The following is a 20,470-nucleotide window of genomic DNA, read 5'->3' as shown; positions in this document are numbered from 1 at the left end:
GAGGTGGTATGATGATGATGGAGATGGTGTGATGATGATGATGGAGGTGGTATGATGATGATGGAGGTGGTGTGATGATGACGGAGGTGGTGGTGATGATGAAGGTGGTGTGATGATGATGATGGAGGTGGTGTGATGACGATGATGGTGGTGGTATGATGATGATGAAGGTGGTGTGATGATGATGGTGATGATAAAGATGAGGAAGATGGTGGTGATGATTACCACCAGGTATTTAGCTAACGACACAGTCATGCACAGATGGACACAGCCCCTCCTCATGGCATGCTCAGCTTAGTGGGGGGGCTGAAGCAGTAATGGCACAACTAAATATACTTCAACAAGCTATGAGAAACACCAAAAAGGAAGAATAAAGGATGTGAAGAAAGGAGCATAAAAGATCTGGAAATAAAGCATTTTCAATTAACAATCAGGTGGCCTTGGCTGTGGTCACAATACCAGCCCCTTACTGACTGTGCCACTAGGGAAAACACTTCAACTCTTCCAGCCTTCAATTTCCTCACCATACAATGTGTCCTGCCTACCTCCCTAATAAGACAAAGCATAAAAACAGATGCGTTCACAAAACAGCCCTCAGCAAAGTGAGTGAGGGGGACTGCTGCTCTGGGAGGAGCCCCACCACTGGCTCAGAAACAGCTGCCCATTTGTGGATGGGCTTGGGGTTGCAAGGAAGCCAGGCAGGGCACCTCTACCTGCCTTTCCTACCTTTCTCTTTCTCTTTCAATGTCCCTGCCAGTCAGCGTCAGGAGTAAGTGGCCTCAGAAGCCTATGTGTATATTTGCTTCCAGAAGCATCTGAGCATCAAGAACAAGGAAAAGCAGAAGGAGGTGGAGGGAACTGGGCAACCAGACGTGAGCCAATGTATTCTCAGAAGGTTTTCGAGCAAAGACCTCATAGACACTTCCTGGCACACGAGTTCAGATCTCTGGGAACAATTAAAGCCGAGAAGGGTTTTAAATGGAAGTCTGACAGGGAGAACCTTGAGTCCCAAAATGAAACACACATGCACACACACATGTAAGGATTAGAAAGGAGAATGGAATGCAAATTAGGTGAGGAGGTGACAGGGCCAAAGGAGAAAGAAGGTAGGCGAAGGTCACAGAATATGCAGAACAGTGAAGCTCCCTTCATTGTGCCCCCGGGCTTATACTATTTATTCTTCCTAAGGACCAATAATAGGAAGGGAAAGGAAAAAAAACTGCATGTATTATTGTTCTGAAGTTAGGTGCAACTCCAAAAGATAAATTAAGATAGAGTGCTCACAAAAATGGTGACTTAATTTGGGTCCCTTGATACAAAATAAAGAATTCTGTAGCAATTCAGGGACCTTCCCACTTATTTATAAAATCATAGTTTTGAATAGAAGCTCACTGTCTTCCTTCCAACAAATTTCTTCTACAGTCTAACAAGCCTACGGACTGCTTATCCACTTTGGAACACAATTAGTATTCCATCCACTTTCACTCTGCTTACAAACGTGAGTGCATGCGTGTGTGCCCATGCAAACAAGTGTGCACATACATACACAGCATGTTTCTTGAAAGGCCTTGCAACCAGAAAAAAGAAATGGCCACTGAAACATCCCTAAAATGAAGTATTTCTTGGAAAAAGCTTTTGATTTGGGAAATATTCAAGCATTGTTGACATCCTCTAAAATCCTCAGCTTAGCACAACTAAATTTATTTTTGGTTTTGCCATCAAAGGCTACATATGAGCAGCAGAGAGCAGTGGCTTCTGCCAAAGCCTGTCCTGGAATTCAGGGTGTGCGATTTGTTACTTACCTGCTTATTGTCTGTTTCCTTTCCTCCACCCTAAGCTCTACGAAAGGATCTCTTTTGCTCACCACTGTATACCTAGCACATAGCAAAATATCTTGCACATAGTAGGCACTCAACAATGGACTCGTGTTTAATTTATTTTTGGAGACATCACAGAACTCAAAAGAATGTCTGGTACAGATTAAGCAATCAGTGAATGTCTGTTGAATGAATATATTCAGTGCTGAGCAACCAAGAGGCCAACTATTATTGCAGAAACTTGGATCCCAAATTGTATCCCTCTGTTGAGCTATTTTTTTTTTTTAAAGATTTTATTTATTTATTTATTTATTTGAGAAAGAGAAAGAGAGAGAAAGCAGGGGGAAGAGCTGAGTGAGACATACAAGCAGACACTGTGCTGAGTGTGGGATCTGACACAGGGCTCGATCTCAGGACCCCAAGATCATGACCTAAACTGAAATCAAGAGTTGGATGCTCAACAAACTGAGCCACCCAGGTGCCCCTCTGTTGAGCTATTTAGAGAAAGAGTTCGGGATGATTGGGTCCAAAGACTTGACCAATGAGCTCATCAACATCTCCAGAGTCACTTCCCTTTTTTGTATTGTGTATTTCATGCTTGCTGTCCTCAGGGTCTCCTGGATGAGCAAATTCATGCACTTTCTCCCTGGCTTTGATTCTTAGGGGTCTGGTTGCCTTTACCTTTCTGTGGCCATCTATGTGGATGGGACACATGCCAAAAAGGAAAAGAAGGTGGAGGACTGGCTTGTCTCTTTCAATGGGTGATGAGCCACTCCTCCGGGGACTCAAATTCGATTACTGTGCTGTCTAATCGAAACAAAAAAAATGTTATCTTTGAGGTAATTAAATGTGAAGCACTGAGAGAAATCTGTCAAGCACAGGCCCCATTCCTGTTTGTAAAGCAGCTCAACTATTGGAGACGCCATCCCACACTTCAATTACCCTTCAGAGCCCAAACAGTCATATCCCTGAAAAACCAGGTGCATCCATTCTGCCCAACAGAGAGTATCTTCCAGCCACGCTCCACCTCTCTCCCTTGACCCTTTTCATCCCCTCTCTCTGTCTCTCCTCTGCTGATCTACAGCACCTCTTCAGTTCCTATCTGCAGACACACACTAGAAGACCATGTCCTGTCCCAGGGACCTGCCCTGCACAGTCCTCCTCCCACTTGGATGTCAGAACAGAAAGGAACGTGTCCTCCAAGATTCAAGGGGAGTGAGTGCAAATGACTCTGGGCTTCCCCACCCGGAGCCACTTCTTGAGAGCCGATGGGTGCAAGACAAAAGAATACATAATGAATGAAGAAATCAGGGATGACTTACCTCCTAAGAATCCCTCTGCTGTCCAAGTATTTGCCTATCACAGAGCCAGATCTCTGTTTCCAGTTCGCCTTGGAAGCAGCTGTGTTTGCCTTGGCTGCCTTATCTTTCTGTAGAAACACAAAATGCCCTCAGATCCACGCCTGCTGATTTGTCCCAATGTTTGAGCAGAAAGGGCTCCACTTTCCCACCTCAAAGGTCAGGCTCTAAACCAAATTCTGAAGTAAGCAATGTTCTGGTCTCCCTGTTAGCATTCTCTTACTCTTTCCTTTTGCTATTGTTTCTCATCAGGATCCCTCCATCTCCTGCCCAACAATCTAATAGAACAAATCAATACACAGTTTAGAGCTTGGGGTCCACCTTGTTACCCTTCACAGCAGTACTAGCAATTTGCAAGATGACAAGAAGAGATTATGTGGAAGGCATAGGAAGGTATGAATGGGCAGAAAAGACTGCATCTTTAAATCACACTCATCTGTGTGGCTCCAACTCGTCTTTATTTCCAAAGCCCCAGAAATGAGAAAGGGACCAGCCCTGAGGATCGATTAACCTGTTGCCCTGCGGCAGGTGGGGGCTTACAACCCTGCTCACGGTGCTCCCCAGCAGATGTCTCCCAGGACGTGAGGGGGAGTTAGATCATAGGAGGAATCTCTCATTAACCAACTATCCCCACGATTCCCAGTGATTCTTAATGAGAGAAGGAGGGGCTGCAGTGCTCCCAGGGCCCCTGAAGGTATGGCTATAATGATTCCAAATTAATCTTTAATTATTATTCAGCATGAACATGATTTTATCCCTCTTTCTTCTATTCCCCACTAAGGTTCTTAATTCCATTTCCTTTTCAAAGCAAAATGAGTTTGGCAGGTGAAGGGAAGTGAGGTCAAGGGATTAGGGTGACATTTGGTTGGAAATTTTAAAACAAATTCAGTGTTACTTCTAAAACAATTATAACCATTATCATCATCAAACAAACATGTGTAGGCTGAAGCCTTGCTCTGACAGTACATAGAGGTGGGTGGTAGAGAAATTTGCTGCCAGTCAGTGGCAGGAAAGAAATGGGGGTATAACAAGTTCTCCCCAGGGATTTTTAGTTGTGAACCAGCTGCCGTATGCTGACCACATTCAGGCCACTGTCCAGCTCAGGGCCCAGAGCCTATGACCCTCCTCTTTGCAAGAGTTTTTCTCAAAAATCCCTATAATATGGAAAAAAGGATAGGATTTCCTCATGTGAGAGCTGGGGTCATGTTCGGGCAGGCTGATGACTTGCCCAAGGACACATGAGAAATGCACAATGTACTAGATCCTGATGATTAGGAAGTTGCATCGGTGAATCCTGTCCTCCTTTTCTGTCCCTTCGGAGCATCCAGTGCCTCCTATCTAAAGGGGAAGATGAGTGGGAGAACATGGCATCCTGGATTTTGTTTAATGTAGCTCAAAGTGAAGACCTGTAAATCCATATAGGATTCTGTGCTATTTGGGAGAGTATGTAAATGTGGTGTTCAGGTACAGAGAAACAGGGGTCCCCGTAGGGTAAAAAATGTGTACTTAAAATCAACGATGTTAATAGTGAAATGAACATTTTTAATTTGTTCTATGATGGTATAAAAATGCAAGTTTTTCATCAAGAGATTAAACATGTCAATGAAGGGGGGGAAAAAAAAAACCTGTGAGCATTTTGGTTAAAAGTGATCATGATATTTCAACTGTGCCATCTCCTGGATAGATCTACCATGTCCATGTTGAAGCGATCTGTGACCCTCTTAAATATTTTAGTCTCTTTATGCCAAGAGGCAAGTGTGTTACTTCATGGAAAATTCACACACTGCTACTCAGAAGGCCACCTTGCATTTTTATTATTAAAAAAAAAAAAAATCCATGCCTTTGTCTGCTCACAGAGAAAGGATGAGCCAGACGTCAAGGACATTCTTGGGCCGGTCCCAGCACAGGCTCTGGCTGCCAGTGGACCCAAATCCGGTTGGGAAAAGGAGCATGGGGCAATTACCTGATAACGTACGTCCCGTTCATCCTGAAGATGCTTGTTCCTTTCCCTGCAAGTGGAAAAGGGGTATCTATTCAGACATGGTGTTTGCAGTGGATAGATCCAATAGCGACCAGTTTGCCAGGGAGATGCGCGCAGAGAAAATCTTGACGTGGAAAGCCCAGGGAGTGTGTCTTTCCTTGGGGATTGTGACAGAGGCTAGTTTGTGTGTAAGTCGGCTGGAGGCTGGGGGACAGACAGATCCTTCAGGATCATGCACTTCAGGATCCTACCACTAGGGAGAGCCTCCCCTAGAGGGTGACCAGGAGTTCCGGCAGCACCTGTGAGCTTGCTATTGGGTGCGTGTGCTCTCTCTCTGACCCATTCATTTCATGCATGCGTGCAGTCACTCAACAAATGTCTCCCGAGCACCCACTGCATGCTCAGCACGGTTCCAGCTACCAAGGTTACAAACAATGAATAAAAGAAAGAGTTCCTGTCCCCAGGGAATTTTATTCTAGTGCAGGGGTCATTGCTATTGAGAAAGACGAAGCCGGCATATGGAAAAAAGTGTCAGAGGGTGCAGTGGTATCTCAGTAGGGCACTCAAGGAGGCGGCATCTGAGTGGAGACTTGCAGGAGAGGGGAGCTATGCTGATATTTGAGGGAAGAGCATCACAGGGAGAGGAGATGGCTAGGACAAAGCCTGGAGTCAAGCTCTACAGGATGTGTGTGAGGAACAGAAGGGAGGGCATCAGAGTGCTCGGAGGAGAACCATTAGGACATGAGGTCAGAGGAAGGTGGGGGGACACGTAGAGACCTGACCATTCGCGGTCTTGTGGGCCATGGTAGGAACTTGGGGTTTTACTCCAAAAGAGATGTGAGGCCATGGAAGGTGGGGAGTGGCAGCAAAGTGTCCTGATCTCACTCAAGTTTTATAAGGAGCCCTACAGTATAGATGCTGGGTTCCCAAGCACGTGTTCCTGAGTGTCCTGAAATTGTTTCCATTTGTCCCTTCCTTCTCCTGTCACATCCCAGCCGTTGTCCCAATTCCCCCACTTCCTCCGCCCAATCTCCAACTCCACATTCCCGCTATCGCTCGCCCCAGCATTATCTCTCCACTTGACTCCTTTTTCCCACTGCTCTCTGTCACTACCTGGTGATTTCACTGTGGAGGAAAAATCGGCCACATCTGGGCTGTCAGCAGCTGCAGAATCTAAGCTTGTAAAGCATGCGACAGCACAGAAATGCTTCAGGCATGTGATTCTGCACAAATGCTGGTCTCTGAAGAGACCCATACACAGAGAGCTGCCTTGTTATTCTCCTCTGCTCATTCGCTCGAATCTGTCCTTTCTTCTAAGTACAAAAGAAAAAAGGAAAAACAACCGCAGAAACTTGTCCTTGTACATCTTGTTCTCTTCCTTCCACTAAAGCTTCCTAAGAATCAAGACCTGCTCTCAAATGGATTAGAACATGGCCATGTCCCATTCAGTTTGGAGCACTTTTCCATTTGGTAGCATCACAGATGCCAGACAGACACAGTAACCTCACCTGGCTTTCAAATAAAACAAAATAAAAACTGGGGCGCCTGGGTGGCGCAGTCGGCTGAGCATCTGACTCTTGATTTCGGCTCAGGTCATGATCTCAGGGTCCTGAGATCCAGCCCCGCGTCAGGCTCCATGGTCAACACGGAATCTGCTTGAGATTCTCTCTCTCTTCCTCTGCCCCTCCCCCTACTCGCTCTCTAAATAAATAAATAAATAAACAAATAAACAAAACAAGTCAGAGTGTCCCCGATTCAAGACCACTCACTGCACTTCATCACCATTCCCAAGAGGCGTTTGGCAGACAGAAGTAGCTTGGAAACCTCACAGGCAAAAGTGAAAACCCCATCTTTCCACACACAGGTTTTGTTTTGGGTTTGGTTCTGGCACATCCCAGACCAATGAGCTTTGAATTTACAGTGAGTTTTAGGGAGCTAAGGAAACTCTAAACTCCTTTGCTCTGTTTGTGCTCCTCCGTTAATTTCTCTATCAGCAACTGCCCTCCTTTCCTGAGTTTCGTTGAAGATGAAAGGGTACCAAATCTGCCATAGGGTAGCAGCTCAAGAAACTCAGTTCCCCTCCTACTGGAGCAAGTACGACACAAGGTGCTGCAAGAGATGCCACAAAGAATGAGGCAGACCCCACCTGCAGGGGTACAGACTGGAGAGGGATGTGAGCGTGTGTGTGAATGGGCCAAATGTGATACGCTGGGGATCAGGGGAATGAGGGCATTCTCTCGGTGTCTATGACCGTCCACAATGGAGGCAGGGAAGACTCTCAGATTGGCCCTTCCCACTCCAGGCACCCGGGATGTGCTCTCGGAACACACCCGGTGCTCACGCACCTCAGGAAATCCAACTGCTTCAAGAGCCCCGACTTCTCGCGCTGCAGACTCTCCGTCACGCGGTACACTTCCCTGAGGAGGAAGCAAACACAGCACTTCTGAGCTTCCATTCTGGGGATGCAAGCTACCACAGTGTGAGGGGCTGTGCTGAAGTTGGATGCCCAGGACCCTCCCACTGAAACCCAGCCGGCAGTACCCCACCCTGGGGACAGGGGGAGTTAGAGGAATATGACTCCCTTGGAGAACACCTGCTATTGGCAGGTGGTTTCAGCCATGATCTCACTTATCAGTACAGATGCCCTATTTGGAAGGTAAAATTACCCCATTTCATAGACACAGACAAAGTGTCAGTAACTCTCCCCATGTCACACAGACAATCCATGACTGAGCAGGGTTCTAATCTAGATTAGGACCTCCGACTACCAAACCGATGAACAGGGCTCCCTGCCCAGGCTCCAGGTGGTCCTGCCCTGCCCAGAATTCAGAGAATTAGAACCAACATTCTTCCTCAGCCCCATCTTAGAGGGTGAGAGCAGAACTTGTATTTTTTTTCCCCCTGACACTGGTTGTGTTTGTTTCCAGGAGCTCCAGAAGAATCATTCCTCCTTCCCCATTTTCCCCTATAAATCTCCAATCTGTTCATAGATCTCTGAAATTTCCACTGTTGGCCATTCATTTCTTTAATTTAGGATTTCTTTTCTTTTTTTTTTTTCAAAGATTTTATTTATTTATTGGACAGAGAGAGACACAGCGAGAGAGGAAACACAAGCTGGGGGAGTGGGAGAGGAAGAAGCAGGCTTCCCGCTGAGCAGGGAGCCCAATGCGGAGCTCAATCCCAGGACACTGGGATCATGACCTGAGCCGAAGGCAGACGCTTAATGACTGAGCCACTCAGGCGCCCCTGATTTAGGATTTCTTATCTCTAGCCAGCAAGCAGAGATTAAATGTGTCAATTACAATCAGACGCTTGTATCAGTGTGAATGTGTCAATCATGTCAGGAGTTTTGAGGAAGGGGAGGGAGAAGCTTAGAGGTAGCTGGGGTGTCTGGAGAGCAACTCAGAGGGTGAGGCAGGGGCCGTGTCTGGTTTGGTCCGGTATGTTTGCATCTCTACGGAGCCCAGTATCCAGCATGAAAGCTTAATCAACAAATAGCAGTAAGAAATAAAAGGAGAGTGGGGGAGGGAAGAAGGAAGGCAGGGATGGAGGAAGGAAGAGAGGAAGGAAGGGGTGAGTCGGGGAGGTATTCAATACCACTCAGGGAAGAAAGAAAGAAAGGAAAGCCGAACTGGGTGACATTGGAAAATAAGCCTTGCTGAACTTCACAACTTTGCCTGCATCCTTCCTCTGTGCTCTGCACCGGTTTAGAAATGTTTGAATCACTCCTAAGCTTACTGCAAAAGGTCTATAGTTCCAGATTTCCAAACCATGGCAGGGCTTCTAGTGTAAGGAGCATCTTCCAGCCTCACAAATGTGTGCATTTCCACAGACTGTCTGGGCTCCCCGGATTGTGCCCACACCGGGCTGGGCAAGGACAGTCACACACACACACACACACACACACACACACACCCGCCGCTGCCCCCTCAATGTCATTACTGAGCTGGTAAAAACAGCACCTGCTTGCTCCATCCATCCAGACTTGGGCCAAACTCACCATAATCAGATTCCTTAAAAGGTATCGGTGTGTTTTTTTTCCCCCCTTATAGAATAATTATAAAGTCATTTACAACAATAACAGATTGAATCAAATTCTAAGTTCACCTCAGACAATCCTAATTAAGCAACAAAACTTCTCTAGCTCCTGCAGCGCTGCAAATTCCTAACATTTTATTACCAATTATATTTAATTTCAACTTGAGGGAAAACAATGTATTTTCCATTACCCAAACGGGGCCCCCAAGTCCCTGTGTAGGATTCTGCTGTGATGGGCCCTCGGGAGCACGGCTGTCTATGTGCTGCCACCGAGCCCCGGTCACCAGGGTGGCTTTGTGTTTCCTCCGGCCCAGCCCTGGGTTCTCATTCTCAGCCAGGAGCAGACAGTTTTGCCCCTGCTAAGGACAATCACTCCTTGGAAATCGGAGGTCTGTGTTCTCACAGAGTGCTTGATTTAGGAGCCAGTTCCTAAAAGGCAAGGCAGTCCGGTCTCTGCCCTGTTTACATGGTACCAGTTGACTGCTGAAGCCACACAAACACACCCGTATGTACGGACATATGTTACATATCGACGCGAAAATAGGTCTACCTATTTGTCTAGTAAACATACATCTGTTTAGATCCATACACATATTCCGGCTTTTTGTGTGTTAACAAAAAAAAGGGCATTCCTGAAAAACCAAATGACACTTGGACATTTGACCAAAGGACCTTCAAAGTCCTTCTAACGAGACGTCGTAAAGGTTTATACTGGGTAATCTGTGGACTGAAAGGGAAAGAACTTGGCATTTTTCATAGGAGTGACTGGTGAGAGGTTTATGGTTGTCTTTAGAGAATGGCTGTTGGCTTTGTTTTCTGGAGAGGGATGAGTCAGGGAGCATCTCCAAAATATATTGTCAAGTGAAAAACGCAGGCTAATGCAGAACAGTGTGCTGCCACTTTATAAATGAGAAGTGTGTGTGTGTGTGCACGTGCACGTGCTGGTATATACATAGAACACTCTGGAAGGATCCACAAGAAACAGGACTTGTGGCCTGGCGATCGCAGGCCCAGAGTCATGAGTGGGGCACGGGGCACGCAGGTCTCTTTTTGAGTATATATCCTTTTGTGCCTTTGGGATTCTGTGCCTTGTCATAAACTCCCTACCCTAAACAAAAATTCATTAACCAAATAAACAGAGAGGTACAGCTTTTCAGCTGACCTTTCATCTTTATATTATCTCTCCTGCTGGATTGTGCCTTCTTTATCTTATTTTAAAATCAAGTACTCCTTCCTTGAGCAACTTCAGAGAAGAGAAAAATTAATTTTGTCCGTTCAGAATTCTAGCTGATAAATGACTCTTTTTATCCCCTATTCCTATTCCATCCTCTCCCTTCCCAGCTGCTCTGGTGCAACATCAGGCAGCAAGACGTTGTGTAGGGGGAGCGCATGCTATTGGGACGACTAGGCTCTGTCCCTGTTTTCTGGCACTAACTAGCTGTGTGGCTTGGGGGCGGTCACGGCACTTCATTGAGCCTCAGTTTCTTTGTTCATAAAATGAAGAGGTGGATTAGAGCACTCGGGTTCTGTCTGTACTGTTGCTCTGGGATTCTGCTCTACAGAGAACAAGCTAAGGCTCTCCCTGCCCTTGTCTCCTGACCTCCCTGGACAGGACCCTCGCTCCTGGGCTCCCAGCACGCTTTCTCACTGCAGCATTGTGCGCTTTCTGAAAGCAAGTCACGAAGGTTCGGAAATCATTTCTCTCTCCCTCCTAACCCTCTTTTTCAATTCCCAGCCTCCAGAGATTGTGTCTCTGGCTTGGTTAATTAAGATAAGACTTCAGAAAGATTTTAATCCTCATGCTGTGATTTGATACCCCAGCACTGGGTGCTTATTTCCATTTGCTGTTCTAATGCTGTGCCTTCAGATGTTTGTTGTTTTAGCACTTGATTGAATTTTAAGAGCCTGAATCCTTAATTCTGTTTGTAAAGTTAAATGCCTGCACCTTGTTGGCCTGCTCTCAGTGAGGAGGAACTGATTTTGCTCGTTTACAATGAAATACACAGTCCTGCCACTGGTCATCCGAGAATCGGAGGGAAGGGTTTTGTTTTGTTTTAAGTCAGTTACTCGACAATACATTTTTTGTTTGTTTGTTTTAAACTAGAGAAGTCTTACCAGGGTAAAACTCCACATGCAAACACATTTCCTCCCTTTCGACCCAGGCAATCAGTCCCAAGCGGCAGAGCACACCCAGAACAATGGGATTTGGGCCAATGGACCCAAATGTTGCCAGCAGTCAGACAGAGGGAGGGCTTTCACTTTTGAACAAGGGGAAGGTTAGCGTATGTGAAACTCAGCACTGCTAAGCAACACAGTCCTCTGAAATCAGACTCTGTAACATCTGGCACAGGGCCAGGCCCACGTGACCTTCTGCAGAATGAATGAAGGGAACGAATGAGAGCCTGAGCGAATAATGAGTGAGCGATGGCCGGCTCATTATGCACTGTGGGGAGTCGGCCAGATGCGTCTAGCCCTGAACATCGTGTGACAGTTACTTAAGACCCCTTGACCCTGGGCTTCCTCATCCACAGAGTGGATACTCACAGTACCTGCCACAGCAGGATGCTATCAAGTTCTTATGGAATAATGTCAAATTATTGACATAGGGGTGATACACGGAATGCACAACACAGTAAAACCAACGCAGAGTAATTTTCAATAAATGTTTGACAAGTGACTAAGTAAATGAATGTGTGGGTAAATGCGTGAACAAATAAACAAGGGAGATCCCCGTCCCTGGGCACGCCAAGGAGTGCATTTGTTCTCAGAAGCTAATGCTCCCAAGACAAGATAAATGGCTGGTCCCGCAGCAACTCCTCAGGCTCAGCATGCAGACCCAGCCCTTGATCCTTCCTCACACATGCCTCTCCCTAGCAGGCCGAGCTGGCTGGTTGCACGCCCAATGCAGCTCAGTGGCGAACCGGGCCCTGAGAGACATGGGGCTCCCCACACTGGGCCCACACAGAGAAGAGAGTGGGCAGACTGGAGCAAAGATTCCAGGGCACTGTCACACACTCCATCAGATTCTATGTTGACCTCAGAAGCCTACCTGCTTCTTGTCCTGGGTCTTCCTAGTCTCTCAACTATGACAGTCACCTCTCTCTCTCTCTCTCTCAAATAACTAAATCTTTAAAACAAATTTAAAAACTAAAAATAAAATTAAAAGGGGCAGCTGGGTAGCTCAGTCAGTTAAGCAACCAACTCTTGGTTTCTGCTCAGGTCATGATCTCAGGGTCCTGAGATGGAGTCCTGCATCAGGCTCCGTGCTCAGCAGGGAGTCTGCTTCTCCCCCTCCTTCTCTCTCTGCCCCTCCCCCCCACTCTCATGTGTTCCCTCTCTCTCTCTCAAATAAATAAATAAATCTCCTAAAAAATAAAACAAACCATGACAGTCACGGGTGCTGCTGCTCACTCAGCCTTTTCTCAATGACTGCCTTACATTTATTGGTTGGATAACACGTCTTTCTCATCACATAGTAAATTTTCCCAGAACAGGGTTGTAGATGTCCTATAAATCCTAGATTATGCTTGCCATAGTCTGCTTAATGGCCTCCGGATCCCAGAAGAGATTTTCAGGGAGCAAGGAACCCCCAAGCCCCACGTGACAGGCAAGGTGACAGGGTCTCCAGGAGAGGAGATGGCACGCTCACAGCAGGGGTGGAGCCCGCGAAGGCCAGACTCACATCTCCTTGTCCTGGTGGAGTTGGCGGGCCTCTTGCTGGAGGCTTTCCAGCTGCTGCTGGGCATCCTGCAGCTCCCGGGAGGTCCGCGCCAGCTCCTGGGCCAGCTCCTGGTTTGTGACTTTCAGCTTGGTGTTCTCAGCCTTGGTTTCATGCTCATCATTTTGTAGCATGGCGCACTGGCCTTCCAGCTGGAAAGGAAAGTGGGGGAGCTGAAGGGAATGATAAGCAGCTACCATCCAATCTGGCCTGCCCCCGCCCCCTCACTTTCTGCATCTGTGGGCCATCTCGGCCAGCCATCCCTGCCCCGGAGCCTCAGCAGGCTTTGTCCTGTGCCTTAATTCACACCGATGCACTTTTGGAGGCAGGGGGTATGTTTCAGAGCACATCTCATCTCTCCCCTGCCTCCAAGGGCTCCTGAACAGTCCAGAGGGAGAAGCACCATTCACAAAGACCGCTAGGAAAGGAGGTCACCAATCCATCCGTGTTGCCCATCCCAGTGATGATAATGCTGATCATTATCATCTCACCTGTGGTCTTGAGAGCTAGCTTCAACCCCTCTTGTCCTTTCAGCCAACTGTCTCCCTCAGCCCCGATGAAAATGGAAGGCAGCTAAGTGGCGTTCTCCATAAAACCATCCTTCCCAGTTCTGAATGCTGACACTAAGTCTATTTATCCCCTTTTCTTCTCTCAGCTAACCAAGGCCAATTCCTTTAATCTAGAAAAACTTTGTATGGTGGCCAGAAACCCTGGAAATTCTTAGGAAATAGCTAAAACAGGTCAAACCAAACACATACCTTGTTTCATGTCCCTAAAGCAACTAAAAAAAAAAAAAAAAAAAAAACACAAAACCCCCTGCATTTGTATAAGTGCAGATTTTCTTGGCTGGTGCTTCTGCTTTGCAGAGCTTCCAACCCTCTCACCAGAGGAGGAATCAAACCAAGGCAAATATATCATAATAAATTGAGTTTAATGAATGTGGCCAGTAAGGGGAGGAGGAAGCTGCAAGAAGGAATTTTGTGTGATTCTCAAGAGGCTCCTGTGTAATCAGGCAAGCATGCAGTAATTAAACCGAGTGGCAATCATTCATTTCAGGGATAAGTCTAATTGGTAACAACTTAATGCCGAACAGTGACGAGGAGAAAGAGCAGGAGAAGCTCGGGCTGTGGCCAGGGCAGGGGAAGGCAGCTGAAGTTGAAATGATCTTGCTTGCAGAAGGAAGAAATCCAAATCCACAGGTTGGGCAGCAGCTGGAGTGGGACAGTCTCTAGCTTTCAGCATGGGGCAGCTTCAAGCATAGTCTAATGTGTTGCTAAAAATAGCCCTTTCTATTCAAACGGAAGCAATGTGTCTGGGTCTGTGCAGGGCTGGATTCCTTCCAGCGCCAGACAAAACAAAATGGGGGAGGCCAAGTGGCACCGTGGCCTTTCTCCCCGACGAGCCCTCGCTTTGGAGAGGAGGCTGCGAGTGTGAAGTTTGCCCAGGTAATCAGTCTTCCTGGGGTCATTAGCCAGCCCTACACAGTGCACCACCCAGACTGCCTCTTGGGGCTCAGGTGCATGGCAGGCACATTTGGTGTCTGCCTACCTCCTGGGGGGTGATGGGAACAGCCACCAAAGAAAGGCTGATGGACCTTTTCTGGGCACATAGGAAGACAAGGGACGGACAAATCGATCTTTAAAGAGCCTCTTCCTACTGGAGGTATCCATGGCCATCCTGGCAGGAAGACATCACTGTCTGCAGCGTCCCCCAAAGCCTTAGCGACTATGTCCCCTGTATCTCAGCATCCCCCTCTTTTCTGACACAGGATGCAGGAAACGAGTGGACATGTTGGCATTCTGGTGGCTCCTGGGCATAATTAGAGGACGATGTCTTCAGATGCCTCGAGGGAGAACTCTTGGCAACTTGCCCAAATGTAACACCTGGCACTGGAGAGGTGAAGGCTTTATCCTGGCGTCACCTGTGATTTCAAATGCTATCTTTTGTACAGCTCAATGGTTCTTCTGGGATTAAAAACAGACAAACAAATAAACAAACCCAAGTCGTCCAGTGAATAGTGGGGAAAGTGGACAAAAGCCAGGGGAGGATGGAGGGAGGAGCCGGGGGCTCGGAGGCCATGACCAAAGCATACCCGCTTCTGCTTCTGGATGAGCTGCTCTAGCTCCTGGTTCTTCGACAACAGTTTCTGCTCCAGCTCCTGGCTGTGGGCCTGAAACCTCTCCGTGTCCTGCCAGGCAGGAAAGAAGGGGACGTGAGGCCCAAGTGCCCCTGGGATGCAGATTTTTTCCCCCACCTCGTATCTGCTCAACAGCAGGGCCCAGCCATGCTTTTGGACCTCGGGGCCCTTCCTACAACATTCCAGGGCTGCGGTGCCCTCCCTGCCCAGCGGTGAGGCCCAGCGAGACGGAGAGACGGCAAGTGCTCCGCAAGGCATGACACCAGCTCCCATCAAGTGTGACCACCACCAATGACAGTGCGCCGCCCCCCTCCCCCCGAAGGAGGCAGCCTCAGTTAGTGGTGCAGTCCTGAACACGGAGAACAGAACAGGGGCCTGAGTTTGAATCCCGGGCCCCCATCTCCCCACCTGTAAATGGGGGGTGGGGTGGAATATCCTTCTAACATGCATATTCTGTTCCACGTTGGGTACTAGCATTCGATCCCTCAACACAGGGCATCGCTTTTTCCCCTTGAGGGTCTACGTCCTCGCCATTTCCCACCATGATTGAGGTGTCCCAGCCCTGCTCTTTGTGAAGTCTCTGCCCCTGTGCTCGACAGCACCCCCTTCCTGCCCTACAACTGGGCTTCCCTGCTCCGGAAGCTGACGACGTAGTGTGAAGGGGTTTGGGGTGGGGTAAAGAGAGAACTGTGTGGCTTGTCGGGACGGCTGACCCTCTCTCAGAGCCTGGTCTGGTGTAAAGGCCCTCAGCTGGGCGTCAGGAGACTGGGGTTCCAGCCCTGGCTTACTTCATTCGCCTATCATTATTTCTTTGTTCACATGATAGAAACAAAAATATGCAGGCACCTGCAGCTCTCCACTCTGCTGAAGGCAGAAAGGAGGTGCAAAATGTGCAGGAAGAGAAGAAACCACTACCCGAGCCCCTGGGGGGGTGGGGTGGGGTCAGCTGTGGGATGCCGCACGCTCTGGGGACTACGAGGTTGGGCACGACGGCGCCCCCAGGGGAGCGGGGGGGGGGCACAAAACCACTCTCAGGTACAGGTCTTTGGACACCTCCGTTCAAAGGCTCAGGATTAGCCTGGGCTCATCATCATCAGCCGCTACCCGGCCCCTCAGGCAGGGAAAGGGAGCTCGGGGAGAGCCTGCGATGGTCCTCCTGTCAACCACATGCAACGGCAGAGGCAGGGCTGGACCAGGCAGCCCCTGTTCGCAACTCTTTTACCAGGGACCCCGCTTCACTCAGCCTGGGGCATCGCTCACAGAGTGGGCGCCCTGCGAACAGTGCCGGGGCGAGGGGGGAGGGGGCGGCTCCAGAATTCTAGCGCAGATGCTGCCATCCCCACAGTGGGCTTGCGGAGGGTCTTACTGAGCCCCCCCACCACTGGCACAGAGCCTTGAGGGCTCCTCTTATCCCGGAGCTGGAGCCAGAGCGTGCAAGCGATTAAGCATTTCCCTCACGGTCAAACAAACTGCTCCGTGTAGCGCCAGGAGCCAAGCCCCGGCCAGAAGGGCCAGCCCTTCCCATGCTGTCCCAAACTGTAATGCCACTGTCCTCACTCTGGGACCAGGCAAAAGCCTGTGTCTGCAAAGCCCAGCACATCTCAACAGTTTCCATGTTTCCGCAAAAAGCGTACATCTAAGCACGGGGCCTGAAAGGCCTGGGGTACTAAGCAGGGGAAGGGGGAGCAGAGGGTGGGTGAAAGGGTACAGCAGCGTTGTCACATCACCTTAACATGATATGAATGTGTCCTTGAAGTTTTTCCTCCGACCTCCTCCCATTCCCAGTTCCCATGCCTTGGCCCACCTTTCACTTCTAGAAGCATGCTTTCTTCTTCAGCTAGGACCTTTGACCTGTAGTCACGGCCTAGAAGCAGATCATCTGGGGTCAAGGGAGTGGCTTTCCCACTGCAAGGAGGGAAGCGGCCGCTGTTCTCAGAAACTATTTTAGGGTCCCCTGGGTGACAAGTGTTTGAGTTCTGTCGGCCTTATACTCACCCAACTACGCTGAAGGTCAGGGGACAGGCTGAATGTTTTAAAGCTCCAAAAAGAAAGAGTGGGGTAGAGTCTGGAAATATTGACAAGCCTTCAGAGGGATCTAGTTGGAGAACATGACTGGCTTTTTCTGGAAAGCATTCCAACCCCACCTCAATTTAAATGGCATCTATGATAATAAATAGAGCCTTGGTGTGGATAATCCAACCAGCATAAAATTAAAAATTGGTTCAAACCAACCTGCATTTAGGAGGAGGGATGGGGTTGTGATAATGGCCAGGTTCGGTTCTGAGAGGCAGGGGATGACGTGGTCTCTACGTTGTATCCCCAGAAGTCACATGTTGAAACTTAAGCCCCAAGGTGATGGCCCCGAGGAGGTGGGGCCTTTGGGAGGTGAGTGCGTCATGAGGGCAGAGCCCACAGGAGTGGGATTAGAGCCCTTATTAAAGGGCACTTGCCTGCACCCTCCGCCCTGTGAGGACACAGCAAGAAGGCCACAGCCAAACCCAGGAAGTGGGCTCTCACCAGAACCTGACTCCCCCGCTGGCCCCCTGAGTTTGGACTTCCCATCCCCCAGAATTGTGAGAAATAAATGTTTGTTGTTTATAAGCCACCTGTTTATGGCATCTTGTAATAGCAGCCTGAACGAAGGGAGGAGGCTACCATTTGAGATTAAAGACTTTTCTGCTGAGAACCCACCAAGCTGGATAATCCAAAAATAGATAAGAGAGAGTTTCCTGTAGCTTTGTTTTATAAATATGTTCCCCAAAGGCCCCTGCTTAGCTTGCAAAAGGGGAGAATTTCACCAATTCTGACCTCCCAAGACAAACAGCAGGGCTTGGTAGGAAGCTAAGTGCCAGATGAGGAACAGGGGATGCATGTTTTAAATGTTCTTCCACAGTGTCCGAGAAGGGTGGGATTTGACTTGTCTTGGGTATTAAATTTTCTAGGTGTCTAAGGGAAAGGATGGGAAGCATAGACTCTAATGATGGCCCCTGAGAAGAGTTGCTGGGCACGGAGTGGAATGGACTGCATCTGGGTGGGCCTGCCACATAGCTCTGGGGACCAGCCCGTGTCAGACCCTGTCTTCAAGCTGCTGCGATGGGCAATGCATGTACCTTCATCCTTTCGCTCATTTATTCATTCATTCCTTTGTCCCTTGTTCATTCATTCAGTGATTCAACACATGTTTGTTGAGGACCTACTACGCTCCAAGCTTGGCTGAGGTGCTAAGGACGCATTGGCAAGTGAAAGAAAGATTCCTGCTCTTGTGGAGCTTTCAAGTTAGTAGGAGACAGACCCCAATCAACAAAAATAAAGAAGGAAATTAAATGCCACATGTGAGGGTGACAGATGCCTTGAAAAATCTAAAGCAGAGAAACAGGGAACCCACGGTGCCGCGGGTGGGGGTGCTGCAATCTTCAACTTGGGGTGGGGGTCAGAGCAGGCGATCTTTCCCCCGGGCCCTCAGAGCCGAGTCCCGGTGTGGAGTCTTACTTTTAGGAGAAACTGCTCCTTCTCATGCTTGATTTGCTGTTCCATCTCCTCATAGAGATGCTGGATTTCTTCATCATAAGCAGCAATTTTCCTGCAGAGGCGGCAGAAGGAGAGTTTCATGAGGTCTACACCCAAGTTCCTTTATCCTACAGCACAAGTCCTGGGGCCCAGCACCAGGACCCCGTCAGGAGCTTGGGTTGGTGGGGGTGACTGTGTAGGTCCCATCCGCCAAAGCTGCGAGATCAGTTCCTCAGGATTAGCAGACCACGCAGGCCTAGCAGGACCTTCTCCTCCTCCTGGATGAGGAGGCCATCATTTCTAGATGACCCCTACACTCCTCAGTGAGGCTTCCCTGGCTCCATCTTCCTTAACCTCGCTTTATTTCAACAACGAGCCCCTGGCCTCTGCTGGACGGACCTCCCTATTGTCCGCTGGTCCCTACACCTATAGTCAGCATAAAGTTGTGTTGTGCGGGCTTCTTTCCTATTTGGGTTCTTGGTTGCTCTCCTTCCCACTTTGGATGCTTTCTTTCTACTTGGCTACATTAGCATGGTCTGAACGGCACAGTCAGAGGGCTCTCCCGAAACTGTGTGCTCGTGTGATGCACATTGCTCAGAAAATGTCAAAAGATTCCATGATAAGGACAACCACTGACACCACGCCCCCGACAAAGGAAGGGGGGTCACACCTGTCCAGTGCTCATGCCATCTCAGGTCCAGGGCCCCAGGCAGACAGCATGAGAAGGGGCAGGCTGGTTCAAGGTGGGCGGTGATGATGAGATGTCCTCATCCCCCTGCCAGCATCTTCTTCTTACACTGAGGACCCCCACAGGACGGGAAGGAGATACCTGGGTACCCTGCTCCTATATAGAGACCAAGACAAATACGGCTTTGGGAACAAGATGTATAGGTCATCTCTGGTGTTGTCCAGATAGGTCCTCCTTTGAGTGCCGCCCCCCACCCACGTCCAAATTCAAACAAGAAGGCTGAAAATTTGAACAGAGATGGAAGTTATCTGGCCAAAGCATCCCAGGGGACTGTACCGTGACACCTCTTCTCTGACCTGCACTGAAAGTTTCTCTCTGGCTCAGTGCCCCCTGGTCCTCTTTCTCACCTGTTAAGGGGAAGAATCCACGCTCAGGAGCAGGCTGATGTCTTGGTTCTCAAGGTCTGTTTTGAACCTACTCATACTATAACATTTGGCACTTGCCATTCTAAACTCAAATGGTGGCAAGCCCCCTCTGCCCTTTATCCAAGGAATGAGACTTTAATAACGAAGCAAAGGGCTCTGGTTTTCAGTTCTAAGGGGTACTGGGAAGATTTCTGAACAAAACATCAAGGATGGCAACGTGTTTATTCCTCTGAGTCCTTCATCGTTTTAACCTCCACCTCCCTGATGTCCACTCAGGACTCCAATCTAGTGCCAGGCCTTCCCTGCTGCCCAAGGATGTCCCTTCCTCACTTGCTACCTGTGCCACACAGATGGAACGTGACTAAGGAGCCATTCTGCCTGGCATCCGTCCAGGTCTACAGGAACCACAAAAGTGACCCAGACAAGGAACTGGTGTGAGTCGTCATGGCCAAGGTCACTCATATCGAAGCAGAAGCCTCTAAGTTCCCTCTCTTGGCTGTACCCCCAAAGCCAGAAACCTTTGGAGTGAGTATGGCAATGGCCTCAGGATGCGCTCAGCAAAAGGTGACTTCCACGAGCTGGAGCCCTGTGTTTACTACCATCCTGGGCGTAGGAAATTTCCGGTTGGCTAAGAGTAAGAAATCTCTTCGTGCTAAATGACAAATGTTTTGGATTGTTACTTTTGTCATTAGCCAGCCCATAATAAGTATAAGAAATAAGGAGCAAATGTACCTGCTCTTGAATAGGGACACCTCAAGGGCAGAAATGAACACCATCTGAAGGGACTTTCAGAAAGAAAGT

At 48.7% G+C, this 20,470-nt stretch overlaps 1 protein-coding gene across 1 annotated transcript in view; it reads right to left on the bottom strand.

Annotated features, from left to right (window-relative positions):
• CRACR2A (calcium release activated channel regulator 2A) overlaps positions 1-20,470 on the bottom strand; it is a 67,984-nt gene that overhangs the window by 22,245 nt on the left and 25,269 nt on the right. Inside the window, exons 5-10 of the mRNA XM_021690738.1 lie at positions 18,539-18,629; positions 15,005-15,100; positions 12,877-13,064; positions 7,502-7,573; positions 5,139-5,184; positions 3,140-3,246 (exon numbers count right to left, since the gene is read on the bottom strand). Of these exons, the coding sequence (XP_021546413.1) occupies positions 3,140-3,246; positions 5,139-5,184; positions 7,502-7,573; positions 12,877-13,064; positions 15,005-15,100; positions 18,539-18,629 (600 nt within the window). The remainder of the gene's footprint in view (positions 1-3,139; positions 3,247-5,138; positions 5,185-7,501; positions 7,574-12,876; positions 13,065-15,004; positions 15,101-18,538; positions 18,630-20,470) is intronic.

The sequence above is a fragment of the Neomonachus schauinslandi genome, chromosome 5, assembly GCF_002201575.2.
Source record: "Neomonachus schauinslandi chromosome 5, ASM220157v2, whole genome shotgun sequence".
Taxonomy (NCBI): Eukaryota; Metazoa; Chordata; class Mammalia; order Carnivora; family Phocidae; genus Neomonachus; species Neomonachus schauinslandi.
Note: the sequence above shows the minus strand (reverse complement) of the source record. Positions and strands in the feature narration are given on the sequence as shown.